General features: G+C 39.7%; 1 protein-coding gene across 4 annotated transcripts; it reads right to left on the bottom strand.

Annotated features, from left to right (window-relative positions):
• Window positions 1-498: 498 nt before the first annotated feature.
• LOC143519281 (protein rapunzel-like) lies at window positions 499-10,064 on the bottom strand. 4 transcript variants are annotated; one of them, XM_077012562.1, is made up of 3 exons: window positions 9,914-9,993; window positions 4,149-4,209; window positions 499-3,983 (listed from the first exon to the last, which is right to left on the bottom strand). In XM_077012562.1, exon 3 carries the CDS (start codon window positions 3,946-3,948, stop codon window positions 2,773-2,775), a length of 1,176 nt encoding a protein of 391 aa, XP_076868677.1. In that variant the 5' UTR covers window positions 3,949-3,983; window positions 4,149-4,209; window positions 9,914-9,993; the 3' UTR covers window positions 499-2,772. The 4 variants fall into 4 exon arrangements, 3 of the variants coding, with proteins under 3 accessions (XP_076868677.1, XP_076868676.1, XP_076868679.1); XM_077012561.1 differs by lacking the exon at window positions 9,914-9,993 and adding an exon at window positions 6,264-6,783; XM_077012564.1 differs by lacking the exon at window positions 9,914-9,993 and adding an exon at window positions 6,167-6,783.
• Between the last annotated feature and the right edge of the window lie 2,122 nt (window positions 10,065-12,186).

The raw sequence follows: 12,186 nt of genomic DNA on the forward strand, positions 1-12,186 counted from the left end.
CCAAAGTAATCAAAATGCACAGGTGGCATCCTTTCACAGTTCAGCACTTTCACCAAGTTCCTGAGAGCGACTCATTCTTTCACAAATGTTTGTAAATACCAGTCAAAAATGAACATCTCCGAGCCTAGGTGCTTAATTTTATACACCTGTGGCCATGGAAGTAATTGGAACACCTGATTCTGATTATTTGGATGAGTGAACACTTTTGGCAATATAGTGTACATAAATTATAAAATAGATTGTGTACATGATACCTAATTCAAATATCTATTCTGCTTACAAGGGTCTGGACTTCTCATATTTCATATTAGATGAGCATTTATAAAATGGAAAAAAGTTGCACCTGTGTAATAAGAAAGAGAGATTGTTATGGTGTTAAGTACTGTAAAGGATTGTAGAGTATTATAGAGTTCAGCTTTAAATTATAGGGGATTATTGAAAGATTAATGTAATACTGTGAAGCAGATTATTGTGAAACTAAGTGAAATATGTCAAATCTGTGCTTCATAAAGGGCTTTATTTCTCTGAATCCAATGTTATTTCAGCAAATCATTGCATGTATTTTAGAACTGGCATATGAAAAAACAGGTACAAATGTACTTTTTAGACTGCTTCTTTCTGACTTGTGGTAATGTCTGTCCATAGTGATAGCCACTGTTGTATGAATTTCTGTGTATTTATAAACTTGTTTTTTTGTGTGTGTGGTACAGTGGAATTGAACCTAATATAGAAACGCAACACTCCACAATTCCTGTGCATAATTACAGAGTGGGAAGGGAGTTTCACTCAGTGTAGAACCACATCTATTTCTCTAGTCAGGGAAGTGTTTCTGTATGTCTGCTACACTGAACGAGATCTAGCCTTGTTTCCCAAACACTATCGTAAAATCCTGTTATCTGTGCGTTTTCAAAGTGACACATATCATTTTACATTGATATTTATGCTTTAACTATGTAAAATAGAAACATTCTATTACAATCCATTCAAGAATGCAAAAAAAATCTTTACAGGTTTGTTTGGCCATGTAGTGAGGGAGCACTTTAGTGTTGCCTATATTGCCACCAAAGTCACTATGTATGTGCCATATCAATCTGAAATTTTTCTGAAATTTCACAAACTGCTAAAATGTCTCAGAGTCTGTTAACCCATCTGTGCAGTTAGAACAGACACACACACACTTGTGATTACTAGGGGGCTGTGGATCACACGTGCCCAGAGCGGTGGGCAGCCCTAGCTCGGCACCCAGGGAGCAGTTGGGGTTAGGTGCCTTGCTCAAGGGCACCTCAGTCATGACCTCAGGTCTGGGAATCAAACCCACGACCCTCCGGTCACAAGACCAGTTCCCTACCACCAGGCCATGACTGCCCCAATTATATTATATTCCAGGTGTACTGAATATAGCTTTAGACATTCACAAGAAAGCTTCACAAAGCTAAGTTAACAAATGCTAGTGGTTTATTAGCAATATCCAATGAGAAATTCACAAGATGCTTAATCAGTTAAAAGCAGAGGACAAATTTTGATTGCGGTGTAAAAATCTCAATTGACAAAATATGGCACATTTATAATCTATTTATGACTCAAAGAAATGTTTATTCACTTTGATCTGACACATAAGTGTTTATCAGATTCTCTGTTGATTTAAGAAAGTAGTGGTCAGTTTGGAATAAAAATCAGTGCATATTCACAAGAAGTCCCTAACTAGGCTGGCAACAGCTAAAATGGCCAATGCTGCTGTTCGTCAGCATGGAACACTGCCAGGATAATATGCTAATCAAACACCTGGAATGGATGCTTTGGGTGATGTTGTTAAACGTAGTCTGTCATGTTTTAGCCTTTTCTAAGCATTTGGCATGACATAACATGTGGTCTGCAGCCACACCCAGTGAAACCACCAAAACGTGTAGAACAATTAGTTCGATTCTGGGTGTATATATGTATAGCTCAACAAAACACAAAATACCCTCATGACTGTAAGGCAACGGTCTGCCAATCCAGCAGGACATGTGAATTCATAGTGAAATAACGTCTGCTCTCTCAAATGGGTTGCAACATGCCCCGGTTGGTTTGGATGAAAAGCAGTTTTTCAAGGTCTGCTGGAACAAGATGACCTCTTTGTTATTTGAAGAGAGATGGACCACACTGCAAACAGTGTCCTAGGTCTAAGTATGAAGATCTAGCTATGAAGGTCTGAAGCAGGCCATGGGCTTTGGATTTTTGATTAAAATAATTCAGGTTAAAGGTTTTCTATGACCACAAAACCAGTTGGAAAACAAAGCATTAATATCTAAAAAATGAATATCTTTCATTTATTATTACTACAATAAGAGCAACATGATCAAGCTTAAAATAGTGTTCATCAGGGTTAGGGTTAGGGTTAGTCATTCTGAATTTCCCTCTGGGGTTAATAGTCATATATCCATTCATCCATTTTCCCCCAAAGACTTTAGAGATCTAGAAGGTGCTATTAAAATGTACCGAAGAATGAAAAACACAGTGCAAATTTAGCAATGCCAAAAATCAAAAGCTTTGTTGACAGAATGTAAATAATCCAACACCCAACTTTCCTTGAGGAAAAGAAAGTTTTTACAAGAGAATGCATTATCTGTTAGTCAGATTTTTATTGTAAACTACACTATTTTTTTAAATGAATCGTTACTTCAAAATAGCCTTTTATAAACCATCAAACTATACTCCTTGTAAGAGCTGAAAATATGTTTGTCACTGTTTGTTTAAAACCAATCTGTGATAACTGGTCTGTTGTTACATGACCTAAGCAGAATGAACAAAGAGGTAGAAGTTCTTGCATTCCTCAAAGTAGTGAAGCTCATCTGTAAAGGTCCAAGAGTAGGCTACATTTTTGCACGTGGTCTTAACGGTATGAACCACACATAAAGGAAGGTTGTCAAACAGCAGCTCTGCAACTCCTTGAACTGTGGGTTTCTTCTCAGCCTGTATGAGCTTCTGTATCTGAGCTTTGTCTAGAGGCTCAGGGGAAGCGCTGTAGGAAACCACGATGTTCACGTTGTTTGGTGAAGGCACCTGAAACCTGCTCTTTCCTGTAGAACACTGATAGTCCTTGCTGGCAAAGCCGAAGAAGCTCGACGGTGAGTTAAAGATGCGCACTGACCAGGCCACCCAATCATACTTCTTCTTTAGGTTCTCCACAATCAGATCAGCGAGTTGCTTGTTGTTCTTGTCTGTACTGTCTCTCACCAGCCTCTTCATATCGAGCTCTGCTTGTTTTGGGAAGTTATTGATGCATTCCTCAATCACAACGTTCATCTTCAACTGGACAGCCTTCATCCTCTCTTGCCATTCTTGAAGCAGCTTCTCCTCGTCTTCGCCGCCTTTCAGTGCCGCATGTCCCATCAAGGCGATGAGACCTATGCAGAACAGATGCTTCATTCTCGAGCAGAAGTCCTCCACTGCTCTACGGCTCTTCTGCACATAGTTCAGTGTTATGTCTAGGACGGACTCAGTGGAGAAGTTTTCTCCCGTCACTGCGTTGTATAGCGTGTGCAGATTTTTATCTCCTCCGCTCTTGCTAAAGTGTTCCAGAAACAGCTTCTTCTTGACTTCTTGGAACTTTGGTTTGGCGTTGAGGATGTCCATGTACTTGCGAAACTGGTTCGTCAGATTCTCCTCCACTGTGAAATAAGTAGCGTCCGCCCCACTCTTCTTCACCTCCTCATTGATACGCTGAACCTCCTCCGACACGACCTCCAGACGGTCCCGAACCTTCTGGAACTGCTCCTTCATGTACGCGGCTTCTTTGCTATCCACGTTGTCTAGTGCAAGTTTCACGATGGGTGCTGCTATGGAGAAGACTGGGAACAGATCTCCAGCGAAGCTGGCCACCACCTCCGCTCCTTGCTGAAGTGCCTCCATCACCGTTTCCACCACATCCTTTTTGTCCGCAACCATTTTCTGGAGTGCATCAGTCATCTTCACTGATCTGTTTGGAGTCAGCTCTGTGCACTCTGCATGCAAAGACATCATGGTGAGGGTCAGGCAATGAATCCCCACATTAGTCTTATATAAACTGGATTAACTAAGACTATATGGTTCACACTCTTAAACCCAAACTATTTATGCCTGGGTTCACATCTTTTTTCAGTGTGGATAATAGTAAATACGGAACTTACAGTCCTTGATTATGAAATGTTTTCAAATCTTTGAGCTGTGTATGAGTGGAAAATGGGATCACTGTGTGACAGAAAGAAAGAAGAGCATGTTAGTCTGGCTATCAGAGCACACCACTCTGCGATGACACACCCTACGAGCACTGAGGCACCAATCAGCACAGGCTTACATAAATATGACAATTAAATGATTCTGTACAACACTGGCTTCACCATTCATCAATCACATTAATACATTGGGAACAGATTAGCAAATATGCCTCGAGTTAGTCTCTAAAATCACTGCCCTTCATGGCAGTGAAGAGGGCAGTGCTGTAATGAATATATAACGAATCAACAAAGTAGATTTCCCACCTCCAGAAACATACAGTGTAATATAAATCAGTTCTTAAATGAAACAGCCTGATAATGATAATGTAATGGCACTGGACTGTCCAGTTTGATTATCAACTCATAAATAAATGTATAGATAAAAAGACATTTATTGGCATCTTTTTGACATTATGACAAGTACACTGATAAAAATTACAAATGCCAATGACCGATCTTAAAAGCACATATTTGACGTCATGTGGTACGAAGTGTACACAAGACCCAAGCATGAAGAAACAGAAGCACGATGGTTGTAACATCCGTTAATAAGAATATTTTCCATTTTCTGTGTGTGCAAGTCCCTTGGTGGGTGTGGAAATGATTAATCAGGTAGTCCAACTTGCTGAACAGGCTCGGTACATTTTCCAAAGCAGCTCAGACAGTAACCATGGAAACTAGACAAAGAAAACCCAGCTGTCAGCTATTCCCCGAGTGCACTCCATTGGGCCACATCTTTAGTTTACCTCTCTTCTTTTTGAACAGCACACACACTGAGAGTGTAAACGTAGTGTCCAGTCATTATGATTCACATATTCATTTTACTCTGTAAATACAGAGGGCCACAAACATATTTCGCAGATTTATCAAAAACTCAAAGGTTCTGGATGTTATAAAAATACTGTAAATGAAACAAAACATACGTAATTAATTGCATTGGTTTTACTTCTGTAAATATGTATAGTCTCTTCAGACCAGTGCAGAATGTCAAAGAAAATATCTAGACTGCATAAAAGTTAATGAAACTGTTACAAAAATACTTTCTTGTAAAGAAAATCACTTATTTGCTGTTTTGATTTATTTAAATGACTGATTTGGACAGATCTGATGATGTGAGGAGATTAGTGAGGGCTCTGACTAGCTGTTCATCAGGAGCATCGTAAATCTTCCCACGTTGTGCTTTTTTCCTGCACCAGAAAGCACTAAGCTGGCTCAACACGGCGCCTTCCTCGTCTACCCTCCTCCCCTGGGCTGTCGCTGCACTTCTGACAGAGCCTGCGCACAAGAGCTGCAGCAAAAGACACACCACTAATGTAGTGAGGGTTACCGTTTCTGTGAAGTGACATCTGAAATATTTGCCATAAAGAGGCTCCTAAGTTATGTTTGTCTGAGGAAACAAATTTTAAAAAGGCCCACTTAGGAACGGCTAACGGTTCTCTCACATTTCGTTGCTGCAGCCTTGGCCTCTCAGAGGTCTGTCTGGCTAGGAAGGTAATCAGCTGTAAACAACATGGAATGATCCAAACACTGTAGCTTCCTAGTCGACTTCTTTTGTGCAGAATAATGGCGAACAACAAGCCAAAGGTGGGCTAAATTGTCCCATCTTACCATCATCATATTAGGATTACAGCTGCGGAAAAGTTGCAAGTGAACAGCAGGGACTTTAATAAGTTTAGGCTTCTGCATGTTTTTTCCAGAGAAGTTGTTACGTGTTCAGAAAGGCTAGGCTACTTCCTGGTTGAATAGATACATGTAAAAGTCATTTAAAAGAGCTGGCAAATGCGATGACTGATACATGTTTTGATAAATCGGAGAAGTTAAACCGAATCGATTATTAAACCGAAACAAACAAACTTTAGATTATGTTAAAACCTAGTGGTAACACTGTCGATTTTCAGAGACAGCACCGCCCTACACCAATCTGGTCTTACCTAATTCTCCTTACTTTAAAATCCGCAGTGAAGGACGGCCAAAGTATTGATGAAGTTTATTAGCATGTACTGATTGTCATTGCAACCCCAAACTCACCTTAACCTTTCGAGAATAAAAAAAAACACGACACAAAACGCAGTCCAGTTTCGCGACTTCAGATCACGTAGTTCACTCTTACAAAACGAGATGTGGCACACCCATGTTCAAGGAAAAAAGCCTCGTCTTAGTCAGGAGGTCCTTACAATTGTGGGACCGTAACCCCTCTAGTGGTTTCACTATTAAAATTTAACTGCAGGACACATTTCTTTACCATATACCCATATCATAGACCATGTTGTTTGTGGATTATAATGCCTTTCCTTACAAACAAAAAGTCGGGAAACATTTTGTATTTAGAGCATAATATTTATATGAACTGAAAAGCATAATAAACATGACAGGAATCAGCATGGGCTCACATATTGATCACATATTAGCGTGACGAGGGTTTGAATGTTTGTCATTCTAAAGTTTGTCATTCAGATTTTCATGATGCTTAAAGATGCATGGACACCACCATTCTGAGAAAAGATAACTTTGCTTTTGATACAGATATAGAATCTATATATATATATATATATATATATATATATATATATATATATATATATATATATATATATATATATATATATATTTTTTTTTTTTAGAATCATACTTGGCTTGTAATTAAACATGATAAAGTCATATGTCTTATAAAGCTATAGTGAACAGTGTAAAATAAGCAGGAAAATTATTTGGTTCATGCATTGTCCACCACCATTGGCTTTCTGAATGTTGACACCTTTAATAAAATCTTATTTAAAAAAGAAAGCCACAAAATATATAAGCATGATTGCCATTGTGATATTTTCTATATCTATTCTGAATGGATACAGAGGTACGCCCTTTTGTGCTCATTATAATAGTAGCATTCTGGTTTGAAGTTGTTGGCTTCCATGACTTTCTTATAGCGACTGACAGCATGAACAAGGCAGTCAGGAATACTACTGCATAGACTCTGTGCCACAGACACCATGTTGCCCTTTAGACTCTGATTCTCTATCTGTTCATTTAACTGGCTTTTGTTGAGGGGCTTTGGGTCCACACTAAAAGACACCACAATTCTTATGTTGTTATTGGTCAAAAGGTCAAAGAAATTGCCACCTCCACTGCTACCATGGTACTTTTTACCAGCCAACCAGTTCCAGAAAAATATGCCACTATGATTAAAGACCCTAATTGACCAGGAGACCCAGTCATACTTCTTAACAAGAGCATCTAGCAAGTAGTTAGTAAACTCGCGGTCAACGCTGCTCTGCTTCTCCAGCAGCTGGTGCTCTACATCCATCTTGGCTTGGGCAGGGAAGTTATGGACACATTCATCCACAGCTGCCTTCATGCGTTTTTCCACATCTTCCATGCGGTCCTGCCATATCTTTACCATGGCCTGGTCTGGTACACCTTCAGTCAGAGCAGCGTGGCCCATCACAGCTATGATCCCGACCACGAAGAGCTTCTTTAGCTTGGCGCAGAATTCCTCCACTGGCCGTCTGCTCCGCTGCTCTGTGGTCACCACCGTATCCAGCATCGCGTCTCCGGAGATGTTGTTTCCAGTGACGGCGTTGTACAGAGCGTCGAGGTTCAAGCTGCCATTGGTGTACTCAAAGTGTTTGAGGAACTTCTCCTTTTTCTTTTCCTTGAACTTGGGTTTGGCATTGATGAATTCTTGGAACTTTTCATACTGACTGATCATCTGTGCCTCGTTGTCAAAGTTCTGCTTGTTCATTGATGTCCGCTGCAACTCCAGTGCTATTTTGGTGATTTCGTTCTCGATCCCCTCCAGCTTCTGGTTGACCTTTTCGAACTGCTCTGCCAAGTACTTGGCCTCTTTCCCTTCAGGGTTACTGAGGATCTCAGCTGAGGCGACAAAGACCGCCTCCAGGATGGGATGGAGCTGGCCTACGGTGGCGGCCAGGATCTCACAGCCTTGACCCATGATCTCTACTCCTTTCTCAATCTTGCTCTTGTTCTCCAGAACCCATTCTTCTACTCGACTCATCCTGAATTCCAGGAATAAGGCCCTGTCTTAATCCTTATTGGGTCAGGCAAGTGCTCTCTCTGTAACAGAGCAAGATAAGTCATGTGAAAACCTCCAAGCCAAGTGGCATCCGCAATATAAAAATCAATCCCATAATCAATGTGGTCATCTCTAAAGGTCATAATTATTTCCCCAACATAAGATCTCCGAGGCAACCTGAGATGAATTTGACACAGGGACAAAAGCATCTTCTCATGTACTTTGAACTCATATGTGTATGAGCCAAAACCAAATAAATGTGGGAAAATAAAACTGTGGACATGTGCAGGCATGCCCCAAATCATAAAACACCACTCCCTCTGATTCTGAAGCACAGGCAAGATCAGGTGTCTCGCAGGCTTGAATAGGAACAAACAAACTAAATGTTTACCATAGTTCAAAGCAAACATCAGATGGCAGATTATGAGTTCACTTCATGATGACGAGGGTTGTAAAATAATGCTAGACAGTAGGGGGTAATTTCCACCACCAGCCAGAGAGTATAGAACATCTGTTTCCAACATGAGTTACTGGAAAGCGTATTTAAACGCCCAAGCTGTTGAGCATTTCTGGACGTTTCTGGGTAGTTTGATTACACAAGGGAGATGAGCTCACACATATCTCATTTCCCAAGACCAGTGTGCACTACAGAATAAAGGCACGCCCCGATCTGAGAAAATGTATTCATTGCACTTGTTCAGTACTATGAACGACATTATTTTGAACAACGAAAAATAATAAGTACATAAAAAAATAATAAGTACATAAAAAATAAAATAAAAATTTCTACAATCCAATAGAACACAACTGGTTAATGCAAATTAATGACAGCCCACTTGATGAATCTTGACCTAAATAGAATCAAGAATGTTTCAGTTCACTATGTAATAATATTTGTCATAATGACTTCAAGAGTTAGTTAGATTATGTGAACAATTAAGAAGAATCAAAAACAGTCAAGGCTACATTACATGAAATAGAAGAATTTGGAAGTTTAGAATCTATTAACTATGTTAATGATAGCATTCCAGTAAAATGTGGATTAAAAAACATACTTACTTAAAAATATCTTTAATGAGTCTTAATGTTTCAAATTCATCCATGTATGTATGATGACTTTGAAATGAAAACTCCAAGGTGTGTCCAAAAAATAAATAAATAAAATAAATACATTTCCCAATCAAGTATAAAACCCCTATTTTCTCAGCTTTTAGTTATACAGTCATAATTGTGTGCACCAAAACTTTTTATATGACAAAAGACAATAGCCCTTTTTCAGCAATAAACCTTTACAACTCATAGCCACATCCTTGGTTACTAATCCAGAAGCAATCATACGTTAGACAAAGTCAACTTATAACAGTCAACATTTACTTAAGCACAACATCCGGCCACCTTTAATTACTTTTAAAGAACCTTTTTCAATGTGTGCATATTTTAAGTTAAAAGCAATACATCAAACCTATACGTTTATTTCTAAACACATTCTTAGCTTTCTTATTTCTGACAAAGACTTGTCTCTGTTCTCTGACCACTTCTTTCATGTGAAAAGGACCTGAGCTTAGAAAAAATTACAAAAGAAAATTGGAGAACCAAAAAACCACAAAGAAACACACAAAAAAAAGAAAAAAAAGAAAAAAAGACTTACCGTTAGCTCGGGTGTAGTGAGGTGCTCTTTAGTGTTCCAGTGGAGCCCAGCTGTGGTGAACATCGGCTGCCTCCCAAGGTCAGCATGCATATATAGCCTCTCTTCTTTGGGCACTCCCCCTCTGGATTGGCTCCATCCCCTGCGAACATTCCTGTGAGCCCACTCGGAGAGGGATGAGGGGCAGGCAGCAGGGACGGATAACATCCTGTAAACATTCCCTCCTTCAGAAGGGCCCGAGAAATGGTTTAAGGACAGCACTGGTAGTCCTGAGAAACGCAAGCTAGGATTTTTTTTCCCACACTCAAAACAAGAAAAATTTTTTTTTGCTTATTACTCTGCAGAGGCCCTGTTTGAGCTGTTTGAGTTGAGTGTAATGGACTTTCAAAGCATTCAAAACTCTGCAGGTCTCTTCTCACATCTGATCATGTGCTGGTTCTTATCTCCTGCGCCTCATCAGTGGGAACACTGTGACTAGGCGCTGTTCTTCTGCCTCCTGGATCACTTCCGTCACAGTCCTTCACAATGGTGTGAATGGCTCCTCTGTTTCCCAGCCATGCCACACCAGGCAGGCTAACCCAGTGCTTTTGTCTCTCTCACTCTCTCTCTCTCTCTTTCTTTGTGGCACACTGGGCTAGAGTAACAAATCGGTGCATTTAAATGGGACAGAGCAAGGCTGAGGCACACTATGGGCTCTGACGTATGTGGGACTGGGGTCTGGCTTATATGCTAGCATTTCTATTCTTCGTGCAGCCGCCAGATCTCACACTGCGCTAACTTGGTGGACTACGAAATGCGAATGCGCTCTCGCAGTAGCGTAACAGTATGTGAGGGGCGGGACACGTTTAGGCCTGCAGTCAGATGCCCTGATTCTGTACGATTTGTTCAGACCTTTAATGATCCTTTAAAATTGAAAAACATCTTTCAAGGAAAAAGAAGAAGCAAATGTTATGCAAACACTGCTCAGAGAACCAATCACATTACACTATGCAAATCTAACAGGTATTAAAACAAGGGCTTAAAGACACTATGCAATTATAGATGACCTTCAGATATTTAGTTGTAGGTTAAAAGCTAAAAATGCTTTAAACTCATATGTGGTTTTATAGAGGACCTTTATTGAAGCTGAACAACAGTGAAGCCATTATTGTAATCGTTACCAGATGAGAAAGTTGTGCCAACATGTTAGTAAATTGTATCTGTAGACTCCTATTTCCACAGTTCTTTTTTGTTCCTGTTCAACAATTACAATACGAATCTATGTAGTATAATATTTGTACTACAGGCTGACTTGCACAGGTAAATTCCCACATCTTTTCTGAGAAATAAAGACATACAAGGGCAATTACAATTAAATCAAACAAAATGTTTATTTTTTTATTATTCTGCACCTGTTTTGATCTTGAGCACCTTCAGAATACAAAATATTTTAAAAAATGACAAAATACTGATGCACAATTGGGCCGGGTCAAAGCAGCGGAGGACAGCAGACACAATGAATCTAGGAGAATCTACATATGGATTTCCACACAGGGTGTTCATCGCTATTGACCTCAGATGCTCTACATTAAGAGATGCTAGATCCATTGACCACAAATGGCATTCAGCACTTCACCTTCCATGATTTAATATGTCCGCTGCCACAAGATGTCATTTTTGAAACGGCATCTGCAATTCAAACGAGTCCGTCAGATATATAGCCTATTAAGTGTTTAAATGCCACACGGTTATAGCTGCAGGTGAACAAGCAACGTTTGTTCAGTTGGCACGTTCCAAAGCAGTAGTTCTTTTTCCTACACGACCCGCAGAAAGACAGAATGTAACTATACTGTATGCTGGACTGAATCCAACCAGGAACAAGCCTGAACAAGCTTCAAGTGAGCAAACTGTCGTTTTGCAAATTTCAGACGAACTGTGGGAATTTGCTTCAGGCCTCTTCTGTATCAGTCAGGTTGGTTTATCTTCTCTATAGATGCAATTAGTCAGGTTTATGTTAGTTATTTAGAAATCACAGGTGTTTTTAAGCTGTTCTCTGTCGATAATGATGAATAAGGTTTCATCAGAATAAGGGTGTTAACATTCATGGATTTCATTATGAGAATATTTTTCAGTCTAATTATTTTTGTATAAAATATAAATTCTATGATTCCAAGTCTGTCCAAGTTATCCGGATTTAAATAATATGACTGTGAGGTTTGTTCTGCTATAATTTTTCTGCATGTTTGTAATTCTTTTGTGTTTGCATTCAGAGCAAACAGATCAACAGAAGATGCCAT

The sequence above is a fragment of the Brachyhypopomus gauderio genome, chromosome 7, assembly GCF_052324685.1.
Source record: "Brachyhypopomus gauderio isolate BG-103 chromosome 7, BGAUD_0.2, whole genome shotgun sequence".
Taxonomy (NCBI): Eukaryota; Metazoa; Chordata; class Actinopteri; order Gymnotiformes; family Hypopomidae; genus Brachyhypopomus; species Brachyhypopomus gauderio.

What these genes read in the sequence shown, in the direction of transcription:
- LOC143519281 (XM_077012562.1), bottom strand. Translation starts at nt 3,948, where the DNA reads ATGACTGATGCACTCCAGAAAATGGTTGCGGACAAAAAGGATGTGGTG.